The 22458-nt window shown below is 36.9% G+C and overlaps 1 protein-coding gene across 1 annotated transcript; it reads left to right on the plus strand.

Annotated features, from left to right (window-relative positions):
* Positions 1–521: 521 nt before the first annotated feature.
* Positions 522–7894, plus strand: LOC113739498 (protein NLP6-like). Its single transcript, XM_027266721.2, has 6 exons — positions 522–868; positions 976–1506; positions 5407–5456; positions 5837–5899; positions 5997–7035; positions 7133–7894. Exons 1-6 carry the CDS (start codon positions 679–681, stop codon positions 7618–7620), a joined length of 2361 nt encoding a protein of 786 aa, XP_027122522.1. The 5' UTR covers positions 522–678; the 3' UTR covers positions 7621–7894.
* The last annotated feature ends 14564 nt before the right edge of the window (positions 7895–22458 follow it).

The raw sequence follows: 22458 nt of genomic DNA on the forward strand, positions 1-22458 counted from the left end.
TTTTTTAAAAAATATTTTAATAAAATTATAAATTTTAAAAACACTCCAAAATACATCTCCAAAATTATCTAATCCAAACGAACAATCTACAGTAGAAAGTTTTTCACATGCACAGCTATAGGATACTAGAAGCTGTAGGATACTAGAAAACTAGAAAACTAGAAAACTAACGCAATTCATCAACATATATTCTGAACCCAGGGCTCAGGGGTTCAGGGTGCAAGGACTGGGGATCGGGGGGGAGGGGGGGGGGGAAGGGGTCCCATATATTCTTATATATTTTATTATTTATTAAAAAAATAATTATTTTATTTATTTTTAAAAAATAAAATAATTATTTTTTATTTTTTCGCGCTCGAATTCGAGCTTTAAATTGCCAATTCGTCAAGTTCAAGATTGAGTTCGAGTTCAATAAAATTAAATCAAGGCCCGACTCGATGATGCTAAAATTTGACTCCGCCGTTTGCAGCACAACTCTTAACATATTCAGCTCTTCATCTTTCATTTTTTTTTTCTTTTTCCAGAAATATGTCAATTCAAGACCACTAATACGACCATATTCTCCAGCAAAATCTCCCTTTTGTCAATCTGCTGTAAAGGAAAGCAGACTTTGGTTGACTCTCATTTTAGGCGCGGGAGCAGGAAAATCAGCCGTCGTCGCCCCGTGCAAGGGCGGGCATGGCTGAAGTTAGAACACGACGCCCCAACGACGTGGAGGATATTGACGGAACTTTTAGTAAATCGGAGTTCCTGGATTACATTGGTACTAAACTTCACACGTCCGTAAGCACCTCTCGCAAAAGTTTTCGAGTTTTCTGGGACGAGGAAGATGATGAATCAGATAGGCATCAGACACTCTTTTCCCAGGGTAACTGTTAAGTTGTTTTTTTTTTTTTTTTTTTTTAATTTGGCCATCAATTTTCCCTTTTGTCAACCTGCATATTTACTTAATATTATCACAATTTTTTTGGATAGTGGGTCCACCTTTACTTCCTCCTCCCATTGTCAAGGACAAGATCAAAACTGCGCTGCAGCATGTAGATCTCCTGTATAATCGAGCAATGCTAGCTCAGTTCTGGGTGCCGGTGATGATCGGGGGACGACGATTCCTGAAATCCTCAGACCAGCCTTTTGGGTTGACTTGCTTAAGGAAAGGACTATGTTCGTACAGAAAGCTGTGTCTGAATTATTACTACTGTACGGATAATACCTGCAGTAGTGATGGTGGTGCTGATTATGTGGATGTGGATGTGGATGTGGACTGGAATGGCGGAGGAGGGGTAAGAGAAAGCGTGCTTCTCACTGGTCCGCCTTCACGTGTCTTTCTTCGTGGACTGCCGGAGTATAGCCCAAACGTGGAGTTCTACGCGGACTCGGAATATGCTTTAAGGGATGAGGCTATGGGCCGTAAGATAAGTGACTATATGGCTGTGCCTGTGTTCGATCCCAATTCCCGAGAATGTATTGGCGTAATTGAGCTGCTTTCAACTGCTGACTCAGTAAGAGGTAAGTAATTAGTATTAAAATTACACAATTTCTGGTCACGGCCAGACGTGGGAAAGGAAGGGGAGTGGGGGAAGGCGGGGGAAGGGAGGGAGAAGAAGGAAGGCGGGGAGGGCAGGGGAGGGGCAGGAGGGGGTGGCGGTGGTAGTGGTGGTGGAAGAAAAAATGTGGGGGAAGGCGGGGGATTTGTTTTTTATTTTTATTTTTGGGGGTATTTTTGTAAGCTGCATTTGAGATTGTGTGTGTGTGTGTCTTTCTAAAATTATTATTAATATTGTGGGCTCTAAATATAAAAACGATTTTTGAAAAAAAAAATCATATTCATAGAGACCCATAGTTTTCTATTTACTTGCAACTGAGTAGAGCTCAATCCCGCTACTTGCAAGCTTTGTTCGATCATCTGTTTCAACTCAAACAGCTCGAAAAGCTTAATCAACTCGTGTCTGAGCTTAACGTGTGAGGCTCGAAAGTTCATCGAGTCCAATGCTTTTTCAAGAGTTGAAATAGAATTTGCTTCGGAGCATTGGCCACCAACGTATATGTAGACATTGACCTAGGGGGGATTCTTGGGCTATTGAACGTCGGTTGTAAAAGAAGTTAGGTGCTGGTTTATAAATATGATGAAAAAGACTTGCCTCTTCAACTAGTTTTTTACTGTCTAGAGTAGGAAGACAGAATTACGTGCACCCAGGATAATAATCATTTTACTTTACAGCTAGCTTTTCGCAAGTACAAATTCGGCTAATTGGAAAATCCTCGTGTTGCCAAATTTGGAGTTTTTAACATGGCGGCAGTGATACTTATAGTTTGACACCACAATGTTTTGCTAGGTTAAACCTAAATCCTAAAGGTGAACTGACAGATGACGAATTATCTGTTGGTGCAAATCAGAGTAATATAAACTCAAATTATTTGTTGGTGCAAATTGGAGGAATATAAATTCGTAATGAATAACAAGAAATTGGTTTCAAGTCGTGAATTAGGTTCACTTTTGTTTAGATTAAATTCGTCCTCTATTTAGTATAAAACCATAGATGAATTTCCTTTAGAATGAAATGAAGTTTGTCTTGATAATACTTTATACTGATGTTCAAGATCCTAATGAAGAAGTGTTTGACGTACTTTTACAGAATATCTAGCATTAATAGAATGATTTTCTACAACAAATTAACCCTCAATTGATCTCTTTATAAACTAGGAAATGTCACATATTGGTTACAATCATCCAAGTGATAACCTTTCACTGTGAAAAGTAGTTACCTCTATTGTGAGGGTGCCAGAACAATTGCAACACTCGTATGAACATTTATCTTGTAACCTTTAATTTCTTTTGAAAATATCCAACAATCTCCCACCATTTTCAAATGATTGAAAATGTACTTGAAGATCACAGATTATTCTGAAAATCTTATGCATAAATAATGGTGTCTTTTGATTGAACCACTATCTAGGTGAAAGTTCTTTGTAACAAGTCAATACAAGATGGTAGGTAAGTTTTGAACTGCTTATATGTTAGACAAGTCTCATGAATACAACACATGTATATTTTATACACAAACACTAATTCTATAAAATAATACATATATAGGCCTTATATCCATATTCTTTCTTGAATGTTTCAAAGTGAAGCCCTTAAACTTTGATGTTTACCAAACTTAGATTCATATAGGCGACATCTTAGTGCCTCACCATTAGTAGCATTTTCAAGATTTGTTAAGAGTCAAACAACTCACTCACCTTATACTGGTGAGAATAATATGCACTATTCTACTTCAAGATGATAAAATTTAATATAGTGCACTAATCATTAGAATGATGTACTTTCAGTTATTGAATTCAAAACTAGATGTTGTATCTAGCGTTGAATTGAGGTACTATCATTAGTGATTAAGAATTTTTGGGTTTTAATACCATCCCTCTTGGTATACACAAGATCATGTGTATAATATGTCTAGTTTGTCATTGTAATCTTGACTATATACTTATGAAAGTATATGGTGCCTACTACAAATCATATAGACATCAATCTTGATAGAATGCTATGTTGCATTTCTTGGATCTCCAAGAATCACATTTCACCAAGCATAAAAGATCAAATGTGTCTAGAAAGTCACATGTGTGTTTAGACACATACCGTTTCAAACAAAAGACATATACCTCGCAATTTTCATCCAACATTTCTCATGTTATGCAGAAACAATTTCTAGTCCATATCGCATTCAGATGTGCGGAGACTTTACAAAAAGAATCCCAAACCAATCATTTTCCTTGTTTGTGGTTCTCATACTTTTGGTTCAACAAAGAAGTCTTATTTCAGTCCTTCAATGCAAGCTTGCTTTTCATGTAGTCATTTAACAAGGTTAACCTTTGAATCCGAGAACCAAATTAAAGAAAAATCAAATATGATACTGACAAAAAGTTGTAACATTTGTCGAATGACTCCATGACCATTTTTATGAATTGTGCCCGTGGATGCTGTTGGATCTGTCTACGGATCCACATTGACAGATTTAGATAACTTTCTCATCAGAATCTGGCTCTTTGATCTGGTACAAACTAGGCCTGATCCATGACCAGATTATGGATCCGGTCCGCATATCTAACATGATCCGCTAGCTGATCTTCAAAGGAGAAAACTCGTTGGTTGCAAAAATCCAACCTGTGGGGCGGATTTAAAGCGGATCCGTGTGCAAATTGCCTGGATTTTTTAAAAATCTTCCAAACAAGTTATATTCAAGTTCAAGAAAAAGCAAAGTTTAGATGATATCATTCTAGCATTCAAGATATCATTTCATAATATGAACTTTACGTCAATTATATAACAGCAATTGAAAATTCAACATGGATTTCACATCAATTATGCTACACATAATTGAACATTCAAGATATCTTTCATATTAATTATTCTACCATAATTGAAAATGAAAACACCAACAACTTTGTAACCTGTAAATTTCCTTTCATGGATCTATCACCAATTTGACCCCTTAAAATTCTTTCACACAAGTAACATAGTAGCACACATGTAAAACGATAAGACAAACCTTTAAAGATGTCATGAACAAACCATTATGCCACGTTTGAATAACAACCGCCTCAGTGTCATGAAAGTAGCTTCATTGCCATCCTTTTAGTTTGTTTATCAACTTGATCCATCGTCACAATGTTGAAAAGCCAACTCCTTCAATAAAGTTGCCATCACGAGCTTTGTAAAAAATTTAGCCTAAAGATTGTTGGTGTACGTTAGAGGAACGTAAACTTGTGATGAATAACAAGAAATTGGCTCCAAGTCGTGAATTCGATTCACTTTTTTTTTTGGCTAAATTCGTCCTCTATTTATCACAGACGAATTTCCTTTAGGATAAAATGAAGTTTGTCTTGATAACACGTTGCACTAGTGTTCTAGACCCAATAAAGAAGTGTTTGGTGTATTTTTACAGAATATCTTGTATTGATAGGATGATTTTCTGCAGCAAATGAGCCCTCAATTAATCTCTTTGTAGATTAGGAGATGTGATAGATTGGTGACAACCATCCAAGTGATAACATTTCATTATTAAAATAGTTACTTCTATTGTGAAGGTGCTAAAATGATAGATTGATTGTAGCACTTCACACTTGTATAAACTGTCATCTTGTAAACTTTCATTTCTTTTGAAAATCTCCAACATTATCTTAATCCACTAAGAGGGGTTAAATTAAATTCATACCGTTGGTTGCAATAACACTTGTACTTTTCTCATTGATACTGGTACTATAACTGCCAAAAGGTTCGGATGTTTGATTATGGGCTGCACCTTAGCCCGCCACCCCTTCCCCTTCGCTTGTGTGAGTTGGTGCTTTTCTTGCTATTAATACCGTTGCACTTAATACCTTCACTGAATCATTGAAACATTGTAACAGAGATGGATAATCCTGCATATATATTTGGGTTAATCTCGACAGCACTTCAGGTTTGTCCTTGCTTCCTCCTCACCTAGCACTCGAAACCGGTAGCAAGAGTTATTCAAATTGCTATTCTTGTATAGTATTAGCTTCATTTTCTCTTAATATCAAGTAATACTCCATCTAGTACTTCACAATATTTATTTTTTTGAAAAAATTATTGCAATTTACTCTGAGCTCATAATTTATGTCATAAACGTTAGAAAGCTCTTCAATTTATGGTGCAATGCATTAAAAGTCTTAATTGTCAAAGCCTTGGTACAAGCCGCTGAAATATGCTTTTATTCCTTTATCAAGAAGCTCAATTGCTTTCTAGTTCAAAATTATTCCCGGTCTGTTATTCAAACTATTTCTTTTTCTTGATGTTAACAGTTTTAGTTTTGAACAGGTGTTAGAATTGAGGACTTCAAATTTTACCAGCCATTTCGACATGGATAGCGATTTGGAAAAAGTAAGTTGCAATTTTGTTTGTCAATGACTGATAAAACTTTCTTCCATTAATGCTGAAGTTTTAATTGCTTATCTCTTTCGGAAAATTTTCTTAGCAGAGCTCAACAGATATATCCCATGCACTGTGTGACATCCACAAAGCATTAGTTGAGGCATGCCAAACACACAAGTTGCCTTTTGCTCAGACCTGGATGCCTCAGTTAGGGAAATGTCAAAGCTACACAGATAATGCCCTTTCAACTACAAGTAACGAATATTACCTTGAACACGCAGGATTCTCTTTGTTTAGAGATATCTGTGAAAGTTTTCAGTTATTGAGAGGGCAAGGGGTTGTTTGGCAGGCATTTTCTTCAGGTACTCCGTGCTTCTGCGGGGATATGACCAAGTTGAGCATAGCTGACTACTCCTTTGCTCACGTTGGGAAAAAGGTTCTCTTAGACAGTTCTTTAGCAATTTGTTTAAAGAGCGATCATACGGGGGATCATGTCTATGTACTCGAGCTCTTTCTGCCCTTTAGAACTGCCGATCCTACAAAACTTTTGGAAGCTGTCTTGCTCACAATGAAGAAGCATCTCAATAGTTTCAGACTTGCTTCTGGACCAACATTGGGGGATGAGATGTTTGTTGAAGTTTTTAGAGTTTCAAAAGAAGACAAGCTCGAATTTTTCACACTGTTTCATACTACCGGTGGTTCGGATGGACTGCAGAATCAGCAACTGTTCCCACAAAAGAACTGGGAATTTAGTGATGTAGATTATGCAAAGATATTGGTCGATGAAGGATCATGGTGGGATCAAGTGATTAGTTATGTAGATTATGCCCCTGTTTCTATAACTAGTCGTGGAACAAGTGATGATGTTTTTGGATGGAAGGAAGACTCTTGTGATACTCCATCCGTGAAGGAAGGAAACAGTTATATTAATTCTGCCGCCTCAACATCTAGATATCCAGAACAAGATAATTTGGCAAGGCTAGTCGCAGAAGATGCTCAATTCAGTGCATTTCCAAATCTTGATGTAGACTTTTGGGATAATAAGGAAGGCATAAGTTCAGCATCAGATTTGGACAAACTTGACCGTGAAAAAGTTGAGAAACACTTTGGTTTGAAGCTTAAAGATGCTGCTGAGAGTCTTAAAGGTTAGTCATTGTGGCATATTTTGGTGCACTTGATACTTTATCTGGCCATCTTTTTAGCTCAATGATGCATTTATGACTTCCTATTCCCAATTTTCAGTGAGTCCATCCACGCTCAAGAGGAAATGTAGAAAACTTGGCATCCCAAATTGGCCGCGCAAGAGAAACCAGGGCACTTGCTTTGCTACAAGCACTGAATCTAACAAAGACCGCGAAATACGTAATGCAGAATATGGTCAGGAGGTCTCACATCCTAATGTGTCTTCTCAAGAAGGTACAACTTCCAGCAAGCACAATTCCTCACAAGCTGCAACAATAGCGAAGGATAGCTTCATGATGATAAAAGCTGCATATGGAGAGATTAAAAAGATTAAGTTTCCGCTTCCATTTTCGTCACCGTTGGTAGATTTGGAGATGGAAGCAGCATCAAGGCTTGAGTTAAAAGTTGGAAATTTCAAGCTTTGGTATTTGGATGAAGATGATGACTGGATATTGATAATCCGTGATGCAGACTTGAGGATTATGGAATCAATGGGTAAGAATACAATCAAAGTGTCTATCACTCACGGCGATGATTCCCCATACTAAAAAAAAAAAAATCACTAAAGCCGAGGGACAATGAATGTTTTCACAAAAAAGGAAACATCCTTGGCACCATTCTTTTACATTTGCTGCGTTTTGCATTATTCAATTAGTGATTGAAGCCTTGAGATTAGATTCGTAAAAGTGTACTTGTAATTTTTTTTTACTGCCTTATCATAACAGGGCAACTACACAGGCACCAGCTAGTGCCCATTTTTGTGCCTGGTGACGAAAGTGGCAGCTCTCTGTCGTGATGTGGTCTAAAATTTTTGATTTGTTATACCTGAAGGTGGCAGCTCTGTATCATGTGAAAATTTTCTACCAATTTTTGATATAATAAATACAGAACCAACTTTGACCACATAAAACAGATGATACATGCCAGAGTAGATAATCTTGTTTGGAAAATCGCATTGAAAGTCCCAGAATTAAGTTTAAGGTATAGAGGAAAAGAGAAGGTGAAGGCAATGAAGAACGCGGTAACAATCCGACTTTTGTCTATCTGCTGGGAATTATTTTGAGGCCCAAAAGTTGCCAATGACAAGACCAGTGCAAGGCCTACAAAGTGGAAGGTGAAAGAGAAACTGCTGGAGGCTTGGAATGCCAGCAAATCGTTGCTGATTACCGCAAAGTAGAAACACACTTGATGATAAGATTCAACAAGAGGAAGCCGTTAATGCGGCAACTGATACTCCTGAGCCTCCAGTAGCCAGGCATAATGGTAGCTCTTTTATGGTATAGAAAAAGATCAACTTACACTCTTGATTGATCAACCCATTTAGGTACTTGTTATTCTTTCTTCAAATGTTGTGATATTGCTTTTTACAAGAAGGTATTACGACTAAGGTTTTTGCTTCAGCTACATCCAAGATTGGGTAATTTCCTTCTTCAAATTGTATGATAGTCTTCTTAAATGGGGCATTAGCATATTCTTTTTTAGCTCTCTCGGATAAGCAGATATACTATGTGGGACTCTTGATTATTGAAATATAGAAGAATCAAACGTCACTAGGGCCTTTCTTGATCAACCGCCTATTGAAGTTAGGCCTTTAGTTTCTCAAAGACACTTCAGGTGTTATAGGAGGGATCCGCTTAACTTGCTTATATTTACTCCCTTGTTTCTACCAAAATAAAATTATCCTATGCATGCAGATCAGCGCATGTTACATTTTCTAGGGGATGGATTTCTTTTATGAGATGCGTTATGGTCTATCAAAGAGCAGCTGAAGTATAAGCTCTACATGTTGTATCCAAAATAGAAGTGTAGAAATAAAATGGAAAAGATGTACATCGTAGCTTTGCAGGTAGGGGTTGTGGCAATGGACCATGGGCAATACTGTTTACATATGTTGTATTATTGTTTAAATGTGTTGTTTTAATATTCACATTTTACCGTACAATTGAAACTTGTAATTGTAGATGCCCTGGATCCTAGTTTGATGAACTTCATAATTTATAGGGCTGAGCTGATATACGTGTATCTAAATACATCTTCGATGGATGAAATTTTTGCCACATTTTCACTTCTGTATGATTTCACTTTTTTGAATTAAAAAATTGTGCTCTAAATTTTTTGTAATTTCGTTCCAACATTTTTTTGTATGAGTTTTTTAGATCAAGGTTCTTAATCCAGTGTGGGGGCGAAATGAGAATATGTTTAGATTGCAAGTTTTTTCATTTTAGGTCAATAGTTGCATCACAGACATTATGATTTTAAGATTACAGACACAATGCGAAAACCAGAAATTTTGAGAAATCACGAGTGCATGTTCACTCTTCAGGAGATGGGCGTATCTAAACTCGAGGATGAGGTTTAGATAGTATCAACTAGCAAGTGGCCTCATTGAATCATGTCATCCTCTCAAAATTGTTAGCAATTTCGATAAAAGATCCAAGAAAAGACAAATCGTTCCTGATCAAATAGTCATACTAAACCTGTTGATTAAAATTTCAGAAACACAAAGCAACCTCATTTATTTGGGCGGCTACAACAGACTTCATAATAGTTGAAAGGTCGAATTTTAGGGTTTAGCGCCAAGCGCTGGCCTGATCAAGCTAGCGTTTCCTAGTACCCGACCAAACGTACATAGAGGGGGCAAAAAACATTTTTTTCCCTTCGGGTACAGGGAAATTATTACATATAAAGCGTTAAAGAAAGTTCACAATTTTCCTTTGGGTTCTCAACTTTATTCATAATCATGCTTGAGGAACGCGTCCATTAGTTACGGCAGCATAGACTCTGATCAGCAAGCAAAGGCCGAAAATGGACCAAGATATGATCTTGAGAGAGAACGAGAAAGGAACTGTTATTGCAAGAAAGAATGCTGTGAAAATAGATAGCTTTGCCATTAGTATTAAGGCATTTGCGAAGTTTGGAAGATCCTGAGCAATGATGCTCGACACGAAAGTAGAGGCGAAAGCAAACATCATTGCAAGGGAGAGCAAGTGCACGAGCGGAGGGAGTTTGACTTGGGGTTGAAGGGATTGAAGAGCTATTTCAACTGCTGAAGTCAAGCAAAATGCAATGATTATAGCTGCCAAGTCAAAATGATATGGTGGTTGATAAACATTGTGAGCAGGAGCAACACCACCGGAAACTGGTACAGCTGGTTGCGGACCAATGTTTTGCTCCTCAAGTACAGCGGCCTCCAGGTCAAGTACAGAAGGTGGAGGAGGAGAAGGAGGAGGAGGGTTGTCCGGGATAGCCGACGTAGATGAAGGTGAGGTTGACGTGAAGAAGATCAAATTCCCAAGCATTCTGCTCACGGCTGTAATTTTCTGAACGCAATAGGTCGATATTCTCCCGTAGGTGGTCTCTAACCAGGCCTCCATTTTTGTGAGCCTAGTATTTTCTAATCTGATTAATGGCTTGAAGATTGAACACCGAAGAATGTTCCTTGGAAATGCAAAATTGCAAATAAATGATGGTTCAGAAGGTATGAGCTGAATGGTATTTAAATGATGATTCCCAGGTGGTATAAATAGAATTAGGTGGTTGATGTCGATGCTTAATGCTACCCTCCAAATTAATGTAATACTTGTCTTTTTTGGTGTACATCATCTCTAGGGCAAAAGATAAGGAGAACAAGACCAGACGACACTTGGTATTGGACATGCTGGGAAGAAAAGGAAAGAAAGGATAAAGAATGGCAGATCGTTCGGCCTTCCCACTTCCCAGCAGTTGTAGGAGATTTGATTCATTCGAAATTGAGATTCGACTTTCTATTCTAGTCTTAACCCCCCCAGTCAAAATTTTTTAGGGTAAATTACTAGTTTCGTATATAATTATATGACAGCTTTAATATTTTAAAATAGTTATATAATACCGTGTAGTTATACAAAGTGAAAATTTGATGGAAAGCAATCTTTGCACCATCGTTGATAGAAATGCTAGCATTACTCTTAGTTTAGTACTAAACAAAATAGTGGTCTAAGTGTTTTACATATATCATGGAAGGATTATGTGGACACATGCGAAACAATAGGGTTAAATGAATACATAAGTAAAAATATAAGGAGGTTACATGAACATTGTAATTTCATCATACATGATTTTGAAAACGAGTCTCGGTCAATTGCGATAAACGCAAATGCTTTCCATCCATTTCTTTACTTATATAAAGACATGAAATAATTATGTGGATATTTTAAAATATTTGAAAGATCAATGTGATATAATACAAATTCACAAGTCATCCATAAGTAATTTCCCCAAATTGTATAGTTTTTCAACTCGGATTACAAGTCATGCATTTTCCAAATTTCCCCAACTTCTATAAGAGGGATAAGATGGGAAAATACTTGTTCAGATTCTGACTTCGCATAACATGACACACATCGTTTTGCAAGTGTGGAGAGAAAAGTAGAAAGTGTATTAACACATAAAAGTTCTCGCTCAAGCAAGCTAAATATCCAGTTAGTTTTAGCGTTTTAATTTGGACTTAGTCTCTGATCTCTTTAATGATTCTGTCCCCAGTAAGATCTGCAGCAACAACTTTTTGCTGAAGGCTAAAGCTAATCTCTTGCCCACACTATCAAAAGGCTCAGTTTTGACATTCTTGACCATTCGGCCACTGATTTTCCATTTGGTTTTTACTATGAACTTTCCCCCGAATATGAAAATATTAAAATTCTTGCTTCTTTTCTTCCCCTCCCAACATTTCTTCGTTTCTATCCTGTGCTCCTTGGTTAAGATGACAGATGCAGGTATTCTAAAGAAAATTTGCTGTTGACGTCACTTTCTTTCCACCTGCCATCATGCATGTTCTTGACTCCTCTCCAACATATAAAACTACTCCTTTTCCAGGGGCGTCAAATTTAAAAAGTTTCCTTGTCCCAAAAAACCAAGATAATATATATATATATATATATACGTCGAAGAAAAATGTGACAAAGCATATTTTAGAAGTTCCTTGGTTTTGTAAAAAAGTTAATGGAGAAGAGCCCAGATCAAATATTTATTATCCACATTAGTCACTTGAACCAACACTCGGGAAGATTCAATTAGAAGATTCTAAAATTTAATGCAACAATATTACCTGCCACACCTGCTAATTCTTCGTTATCTTTATGATTATCCTTCTGAAAATATTTTTTCTGATGGCTAAAAGGAGAATACTTTTTATGAAAAATTGTAGCTTTTGTTTAAGATAGAGCAAGAAATAACAAGCCAAACTATAAGCAAATTAATCTACAACGTTGAGTCAAAAATTGAAAAAGGCAAACCCCAATCTGGCGCTAACATCATGCCATGACAGAACCACAAACTCCCATTCCTGCATTGCCAAATCTTGCCAGAAAACAAATTTGTAATGACTATCGAGTGAAGGTAGGGAAAGTTTCACGAACGTGTTCAAAATTCTAACGGAGTCGCTACAAAGACCTCTCCCCACGTCGGAAAATGTCTGGTTTTAACTAAAGAAATAACCACACGATGAAAATAAAAAACCCAATCTAATGGAGTTGCTCCCAATTATACTCCCCCCCGCAATAGCCTACCGGAGTTTTAAATTATTGGCATTTGGGCTCTTGAACCAAGTTATTCTCCAATTTCAGTAACAACATTAAAAGAAAATCCTGAAACGACCAGTTGTTCCAAACAATAATCTTTCTTACCAAACCTATTTGCTTTTCCCAACGTGAGACTACGACGATAAAAAGTTGAAGAATAAAGTACAATTCTTATGATTATGATTATTATTATTTGGTAGACCAGAAAAGATAGCATTTGCGGCCCATGGGTGTTAACCATTTCCAATAATCAGGCGCAACAGGAAGAAGAAGGCCGGGAAGGATGTTATGGGAGCTTCATATAGTAGATATGTAATAGTTTAGAAGATATGCAGTGATAAGTTTTTATACTTTTGTGTTTATTTTCTCTTAGGTGTTGGCTCTATATCATATCTGAACTAGTCTACCATTCACATTTCATGCTCATGCGGTCATGCATGAGGAAGAGGAACTTGTCCATTCGTAGCAGCAACATAGGCAATGACTTGCAAGCAGTGACCAAGAATGGACCAGCATATGACCTTGATAGACGGTGAGAATTGGACTGTGATGGAAAAAAACTAATACGGAGAAAACCAAGATCTTTTTGCCACTGATATCGAAGTATTAGCGAAGTTTGGGAAGTTGGGGGAGATGAAGTTTGAGACGAAAACAGGATCAAAAGCGAAGAGCATAGCAAGTGGACGAGTAGAGGGGGTTTAATCTGAGGTAGAAGGGATTGAAGAGCTATTTCCACTGCTGATATCGAGAAAACCATCAACCCCAGTCAAAACCTTTTAGTGGATTATTAACCTTAGCATCAGGAACTACTAGTCCAGCAGCTGGTTGTGGATCCAGATTTCAATGGCCTTGAGGTCAAGTTCAGCCGAAGAAGGTGCACATCCAAGCCGGCCGCTGTTGATGAGAAACGAATTAACTGCCTAGGTTTTCTGTTTAAGAAATTAAAAGACAAAAAAATTGCTTCTAACCTCCCCATGCAATACGTAGATACTCTTGCATAACTAGTCTTAACCCGGCCTCCATTTTAGGCCCTTGGCAATTTTTTTAGTTCAGGGAAGATTTTAAGACTTGTAATGTGGAGGACTTGAACGTGAAATTAAGAATTTCAAATTCACCTAGTAATTTCGGAATCGAGCTTAAGCATTGACTGAAGTTAATTTGCAAGCAAAGCCAAACAACATACTACGTAAAATGGTTGAATGAAGGTTCTTGATTCTTGAGGAGGTTAATAACTACGTACTGTGTATTTTGTGTTTGAATATCATACAACCTCTTGCCAAGTCAGAAAATGTGATGAGCTCATCAAGATTGAAAAAAACAATTTTTTTCAAAGGAGATTGGATTGATTTAAGTGAATGGCAGGTGATTATCTAGTCACTTGACCCCATAGATATTACTAAATATTTAGGCTCCAAAAGATTTCTCCCACTTAAGTTCCTTCCCAGCCATCCTTTTTGCCTTACCTTCCGGCTTTTCTTGTTTTTCACTTTTTCTTCACCTTTACCTTCCCATAATAAAATAGGACGGGTACTACTTAATACTCTTCTCCTCCTTTTTCCAAACTTTGCTTCTTTTGTTACCCCACCTTTCCTGGCTATTGTGCTTGTGCTGGTAAGAGTACTCTCATCCCACGTAAACTACTCCAACAATATTAATATACTGCCCGGCCGGCCCTTACTTTCTCCTCTGATCAGTCCTCTTCGTCAGCCTATAATATATCTGTTATTCTCTTTGCTTTCCCCTCCTCTTCATGCATGCTTCTCGCGATATCCTCCACCAACATGACTGCTCTTGGCCTCCACCAGCAACAATCCTCGTCAGTCAGTCGTCCCTCCTCTCTTAATGATGTCATAATGCTCTCGTCGCCTCCCTTTTGATGCCATCTTCCCTAATGGAACAATAACAGTAACTTTCTGATTCCCTTATTCCTTTGATCGCTTTATTTCCAGCCTTCAGATTTAAATGGTGTCACAATGATGTCACAATGCTCTCTTATTTCTGATCCCCTCCTCTCTTAATGATCACTTTATTTCTGATCCCTTCCTCTCTTAATGATGTCACAATGCTCTGTCGCCCTACCTTTAGATACCATCTTCCCTAATGGAACAACAATGGTAACTTTCTGGTGTTCGGTTGTAAATGGAAGGTGATACCATCTTTCTGATCCCCTCATTTTCTTCCTTTTGGGTGATTATATGTTACCCTCTCCCCTTCCTTTGTGAGCATATTAGGCAGTAGCCAACCTATTGCATTTACGACGTACTAGTATAATTCAATAACGATCAAAACCCAACTTTTCTTTGGCATAATCCACAAGTCTTCTACAAGGACATGTTCATTCGTAACAAGTCCCAGCCTGCATCAAGTCACGTTCATTCATGAAACTTTGGGTCATTTGCTCCATTATATTAAGTGCCGCTGAATTTTTGAGCACAGCACAAGAGTGGGGAGATATAGTGCTAAAAAAATGTGCGCCAGTTACATATATATACATGCATGTGCATAGCTATAACTTCTCTTGGAGATTCTGTTGATATAGCCTAATGTTACATTTTTCCTTTTTTTTTTTCCCTTCAAGCTCGATAGTGTTGCTTCAGAAATGGTATGGAGCTTAAACAAGTTATACTGATTAAAATTAAAAAAAAATGAATCAAAGTTCAACCATTCCCATATTATTGGACTTGGAAGTTCTAATCTGAAACGGGCCCCGGACTTTCCAAAAGGCTAGATGATGAAACTTTGGGTCAATTACGGGCCTTCCCGAGTGAGAGATGGATGCCACTGGAAACTGGTGTTAGATGTGCTCATCGACCCGGCAAATGCCTGCCGTCATAGAGCTGCATCCAGTTTGTATTGGGCTAGCAACATCTGTGACAAACTCCAACCCCCAAAAAAAAAAAAAAAAGGTCAAAAAGTGTCAAATCTAGTTTAGTACTTATCAAAGTGATTATTATTACTGCGACCAGTGGAATGCAAGGTTAAGTAGCACCGAATTTAATTAGCAAATCACTCTTTCCATCTATATGAAAGTTGGATTAGTAGCATGTTTACTCTTGGTAATAGAATTAAATTAAATTGTCCCTTTTTTCATTTTCAGCTACCCAAAAGTATGTTTCTCTCCCATTTAATTCCTTTCCTGAATTCTTAAAACATTTAGAAAGCATATGATATTCTGGTGTTAATTTTTACAATCTCACAAGTCTTAAACCGTCGCATATTGCTTATATTGATTTGCCTATTGAAACTCTGGTTTGCAAAATTTACCATTCCTTTTAAAAAGATGGACAGAAAGCACCTGCAATTATGGCGGTTGACCTTGACCAGTTTTGGAAACGCATTTGAAGCATAGCTGGAATACCTACTTAACTTCTCTGTAATTTCGCAGGGTTGGGGGGGGGGGGGGGGAATTTGGGTTAGTTTATAAGTCTCCTGAGGAATATCAAGAGTTGCCGACTTTTGTGATTTTCTCGGGGTTTAGGTTTGTAAATTAACAAAAATCATTCACTGGTTTGGAAAAAAATATCATAATTCTCCCGTAGTTTTATGTAAAATAATTAGACACGTTGTGTTTCATTTATGTGTTCAGTATTTTAGTAAGAAACGTAGTAATTGTTAGTGTGTGTCTCTCTCTGTCTCTATATATAGAGGGTGGGTGAAATTTAAATGTAGTAATCAATATCCATTGAACAATGAACACTCATTAACATAAATAGAATTGTATTAATGCCATTATTAGTAGTGGTTTTCGTCAATTATAAAATAACAGAGTGTAAAGTGAATTCATATGGTAAAATGCGAAACCACAAGTAATTTACCTCCTTTTTTTTTTGGCCTTGGCTTTTCAAATTACATAAACCTATATTTGGCTAAAACGGAAATTACACAATTTCATGCATGTCACTGGTATATGGCAGTAGATCAATACATCCTAGAAGCGGCAGGACGTGAAAAATGAAGATGGCTAGCAAGATGAGCACATAGATGGACCAAGAAACAAGCTTGAGGCATAGTGGTAAGGCAACCGTGATCGCCAAAAAGAATGCTGTGGCTGCACAAAAGATCCCAGCATACTCCAATCCTTTTGCATGGTTTAAGAACGTTGAAGGGACGAATTTGGCCATAAAAATACATGCAAAAGCCAATACCATGGCCATGGAAGCCAAGTGCACTGACAAAGGCAGTTGAGTTTTGACTTGCAAGGATTGAATGGCAATCTCAGTCGCGGATGTTAGGCAGAACCCAAGAACTAATACTGACCAGTCCATCTGCTGCTGCAGAGGATGAATCAATCCAAAACATTCCGCACTTTGCTGGTTTGCCTTCGTGGGTCCTGATTCCAGCTCCAACTCCATTTCCAAATCAGAAGAAGGCAAGTCGTCTGAGCTCATTTGGGGACTGAGGAGGCAATGATTTGGGCAATAATTCTACAGTTGCCTTTGTTTCTTTTCTTCGTTATTCTTTTTTCCCTTTGTAGTGAATTATCCAAAATCTTGCCAGGGCAGGGCTTATATAAAAATAAAAGGCTTCAAGCTTCCATGGAGAAAAACTCGCCCACCAATTGTGGGTACGGCAACGACTTTGGTATGTTGGTAGACTCGGGGAAGTTACCGGGGAATCCATAATGGTGCTTAGATTAGCGGCGCCCGCAAAAATGAAAAATCTCAGCCGCTTAGATGATTCTGACGGGACCCAAATGACGCCGCAAAAACGAACCACATTAGCCGTTCGATTTCCTCCGAAGAAATCTGGATGTTCCACGCTTTAACGCATCATAAAAAGTTTCATGACGGACTGGACAAAGCGGAAAATCCAATTTAGTAGGCTTTGGATACGATGCAACTTACGAGAAGTTTCTGCTAAAACCACATCCAATCAGTCACGAATTCTATAGCATATTAGCATCCAACTAATCCTTGGACGTGTGACACTCGGTTAAAATCTTAACCCCTTCTAAACCAAACCCAATTTGGGGTTATAGTTCAAATATATTTTTAGGTGTTAAAAATATTTTTAAGATGTTTAGTGAATATCATCTCATAAAATTAGACATCAAATTTTTGGTGTTAATAGCACTCTTAGCAAAAGTTCAAATTTGGTGTTTTTAAAATAACTTTTGTGATTTAAAATAAAACATAAAATTTAATCCTTTTATCCTACATTATAAACTAAGTAAAGAGACACGTACATTTAAAAATTTTCAAATTACTTATTATCCAATATAATAAGAGTAAATCTTATATACACTGACAGTGCATACACTATTACCGTTGGATCCATGACACATATGCAAAAATTGAATTTCAAATTCAAATTTTGAAATTCAATTTTTGCATAGTTATCATTCATCCAATACACTGTCAGTATAGGAAATATTAATTCATATAATAAGTACTTATTAAATTATATTTTCGAACAATATTTAGAAACGTTTAAACATTTAATAAGTACTTTAATCAAAACCTCTATTGAAAAAGTATTTTTTAATAAATTACCGCAACCCTGAATGGCCCTAAGTCTAAGTTGAGAGATACCAAATAGGAGGTTATAGATTTTGATAGGCCAGTTTACGACATGGATTAAACCAGACATGACAAAGAACGTTTTAACCTACAGTAGATGGAAATTATTTTATTTCAACCACTAAATTATTTTTCATACCAGATGGTGTACTAAACTCCTAAACGTGTTTTATCTTGATCATTCTGTTAATTCTCACTGTTAAGATGGATGGAAATTAACCCACGTGAAAGTCACACCTATTCTGAATTAATAGCTTTGGATGTTTTGTATGAAAACCACTAGCTTATTACTTGCTTCATGCTTCTCGAAACTGAAACCTATGAAATTCTCAATGTTAAGGTCTTTTTTTTTTCTTTTCTTTTGAGAGGATCAATAGAATATTAGGGTCATTAGTACAAAAACTAATTCCAAAGAACGAGTTCTCTTCTTGATTCTTCAACGTTATTAGTAGAAAAAAATTTCAGAAATCAATGGATTGGGTTTAAACGAAATTCTTAAATCTAGATATCTAAACCGAAATAAAAGCACCAAAAATATTGGACCGTTTCCCTCTAGAGACCCCACAAAAACCCAAAAAAAAAAGTGAAATGAATGTTATTGAACAACAAGGAATTTGTGTGGTAATATGAGAAACCACAAGGGATAAATTGTAATTTAACTTTTTTTTTTATCACCGTAGGTTTTCAAACTGCATAAATTTATTTTTGCATAGAATCACAAGGATGTTAAATTGATATTATTACACTATTAAGAGATTGAATGGGGAAACACAAAACTACTGGGGGAAAATAGTAATTTTACCCTTTTCTGGCCGTGGCTTCTCAAATTGCACAAATTAATTTCTGGCTGTAAAAGAAGTTACACAATTTCATGCACACCACTGGCATTTGGCACTAGATCAATACGTCACAGAAGCGGCAACACATGAAAACTGAAGATGGCTAGCAAGATGAGAACATAGATGGACCAAGCAACTAGATTGAGACATAGTGGTAAAGCAACCTTGATGGCCAAAAAGAATGCTGTTACTCCATCCCTTTTGCATGGTTTGGGAATCTTGAAGGGACGAATTTGGCTATCAAACATGCTTGTAAAAGCCAATACCATGGCCATTGAAACCAAGTGCACTAACAATAGCAGTTGAGTTTTGGCTTGCACTTGCAGGGATTAAATAGCAATTTCAGTCGCTGATGTTAGGCAGAATCCAAGAACTAAAACTGACCAGACCATCCGCTGCAGAGGATGGATATTTGAATGCAAAAGTTTCTCTGCTTTGCTGATTAGCATCCGTCGATTCGAATTCCGACTCCGAGTCCATTTCCAAATCATCATCAGGTGTGGAAGGAGGCAAGTCACATGAGCTCATTAGTGGACAAAGGAGGCAATGATATGGGCAAGTTTGTTTGGATAGGGTATTATTTGGAATAATTATTGTAGTACTTTTTATGATGTGATATATGTGAGATAAAAAAGTATGTTGGAAAATGTGTTATGATGCAAGCGAAATATTATTCGGGATAATTTCACTATCTAAATCTTTGGTTTTTTCTTTCACTAAACTAGAGCGCGTGGTAAGTTTCGAAAAAATAAAAAGAAAAGGAAATAAAAGGTACATAGTCATGCTTATGCTATTTTGTTTAATAGTATAGTTTGCTCACTAGTATAGTCATGGCCTTTTAATGTTAATTATGCAGTGTATCTCAATTATATACCAAATATGTTGTAGTTTACTCATTGTACAAACTAAGAAATTTAGGTAAATTCTCCATTACCGTTTATTAACCTATTTATCGGTTTTGTATATTATTTCAAAATTAAATTTGGATAAATGACTAACTACGTCCATATCTAAGAAATTTTGAAGTTCTCATGTATATGTTTGCTACGTCTGGTTTGCTTGAATAGAGTATTATTTGAAATATTATTTAAAATAATTACTGTAATATTTTTTTTTTGATGTGATGTATGTAAGATAAAATATGGTTGAAAATATAAAAAGGTAGGTTGGAAAATGTATTTATGATGCAAGCGATTTAGAGAAAATTGCTATCCAAACAATCCCAATTGATGCAAGCGAATTATTGTTTTTGCTCCTATCCTTGTAAGTTGACTCCTTGACTAAAATCAATGCAAATTTTGATATTCTAAATACTAAAATTGGATTATATGTTTACCTCGATCTTTACATAATGTGAGACCTGCAAAATAACATTTGGAATTTGTATTTTAGCATAAAGATTTTACAATAGTAAGTTAGGAACTGCATCCACTAAAGAAATTTTCTGGTTTCGCCAGTGGGTAGGTACCAGCATCTCAGCTTGAGGCGGGCAAATGGTGCTTCATTCTGCTTAGCAGCTGAGGTCAAGGCACCAAACGTGTCCATTTGATTAGCAGAGGATCTTAGTGAATAACAAATGTTCCTTAGCCCAGAAAAAAAAACTTTTTTTGGCAGTGCATTCCTACAAGGATGTTTGTCATCATCAAATTTAGCACTTTTAAATTCCTTTTACATGCACAAGTAAATGAATTTCTACGGTATGTTTGACAGTCTAACAAAGACTAACTGTCACCATAGTATTAATTAGCAATAATTAAGTAGTGGATAGCAATTGGAAGAATGCAAAGATGTTCTTGCGACTCCAAGTATTATATCTGATTTTGTAGTACTATTGAAGATATATACTGTAATTTTTATTCGTAATTCTCTACATCTATATATGGCTCTGTTTTTCAGATCTTTCATATCGATATATATGTATGATGTAATTTTTATTATTAGTGCAAATTTAACGAAAGTATAATAGTTTATCCCAAAAAAAAGGTGATCGTATTAAGTTGCCTCGTTCATTGTACACAAAAACCTCGTACTCCAACCATGGGAAAAAAAAAAAAAAAAAACTCACCACTGCACTGGCAAAAATGGAATGGAAATTAACTTGACCAAATTGATAGTGCTAGATCAGGTGGAGAATACACTTTGGAATTGTACTGTACAGTTGGGTCAAGTGTTTTGCCCTTTAGTTAACTCCATGACAATGTGGAAATTGCGACAAATGATAATTGCAATAAGAGAAATTGCATAGACGGTCCAGGAAATGATTTTGAGGCTGAGATGGAAAAAAGGGGTGATGTCGATGAAAAATCCGGTCACCCCGAAAAAGACCCCGGCATTTTCAAGAATCCGAGCCAGTGCTGATAGATTTTCAGGCACGTATTTCGACACCACGAAAGCAGCCAAGGCGAAAACCATTCCAAGGCAAGCCGTCTGGAAGCTCAAGGGGGGAAGCTGATGATGATGGCTGGAAGTACTGGCGGAGGCTTGGTTTGATTGAACAAAAATGCCGAATGCAGTGAAGCAAAAGTTCATGAACAGAGAAAACCATTCAGGATGTGGAGGATAAGGAGGTGGAACATGGATTATTGGAGGAGTGCCATAATTAGGTGGTGGTGGCGGCGTTGGTGGATGATTGTGGGGAGCAGGTGAAGAATCCGGTGGTGGATGTGGCGGTGTTGGCCGTTCTAGTGGTGGAGGTGGTGGGGGGCTTGCTGAGGAAGGTGAGTCTGCGGTGGTGTTCATTTTAATTTGAATTGGTACGTGACGGTGCATTTTCCCTCTTCTGGGAATTTGCCATTTATGCGGGGCTTGGATCTGGGATGGCTTCGAAAGAACTTCAACTCATCCTCTGGGGTTCAGGGGCTCACAGGCTTCCTCAGCACGGTGACGTGACATTTTTCACTTAAACCCCGCAAACTTTAAAAAATGGCTCTTTAGGTCCGACTAGTTTCAAATTGAAGGAGAAGATTGCTGTTCTTCCCTTCTTTTATTGGCACAAGAATTACCGTTTGAATTGCAATTTTTAAGAGTTTTCGTAAAAAAAAATGTACGATAGCGATTTGATATATATAAGATAAAAAGGTGATTGAAAAATGCGTTCATAAAATGATGATTCAAAAATGTGTTCGTCGAAAAAGTGAAAAATTTTTTGCAGAAAAACGCAATTCAAACAAGGCTTTACTTTCCCATAATTTTTCGGCAAAACTTTTCCCTATCAATGTGATATTGCTTTTACCATAATTTGTTCTATAAAATCTAGTTCAATAAAACCATATTCAATAGTAAGGTCATGTCTAATTTTTTTTTTCTTTTTCAATTGTATAATACTTGTTAAAATTCATACATAAACATGAACCTGTACTTTTCGTACTTCTAGACGATGAAAAGGTTAATTTGTACTGGGCAGCAGTGTGTAGTGAAGCGGTAAGATCATGTTTATGAAATATTTCACACCAAAAAAAAAAAAAATCATAGATACT

This window comes from Coffea arabica, chromosome 4c, assembly GCF_036785885.1.
Source record: "Coffea arabica cultivar ET-39 chromosome 4c, Coffea Arabica ET-39 HiFi, whole genome shotgun sequence".
Lineage (NCBI taxonomy): Eukaryota > Viridiplantae > Streptophyta > Magnoliopsida > Gentianales > Rubiaceae > Coffea > Coffea arabica.

Coding starts and splice junctions, on each gene's coding strand:
- LOC113739498 (XM_027266721.2), top strand. CDS start 679: ATGGCTGAAGTTAGAACACGACGCCCCAACGACGTGGAGGATATTGAC. Junction 5,457..5,836: donor TAATCTCGACAGCACTTCAG/GTTTGTCCTTGC, acceptor AGTTTTGAACAG/GTGTTAGAATTGAGGACTTC. Junction 7,036..7,132: donor TGCTGCTGAGAGTCTTAAAG/GTTAGTCATTGT, acceptor CCCAATTTTCAG/TGAGTCCATCCACGCTCAAG.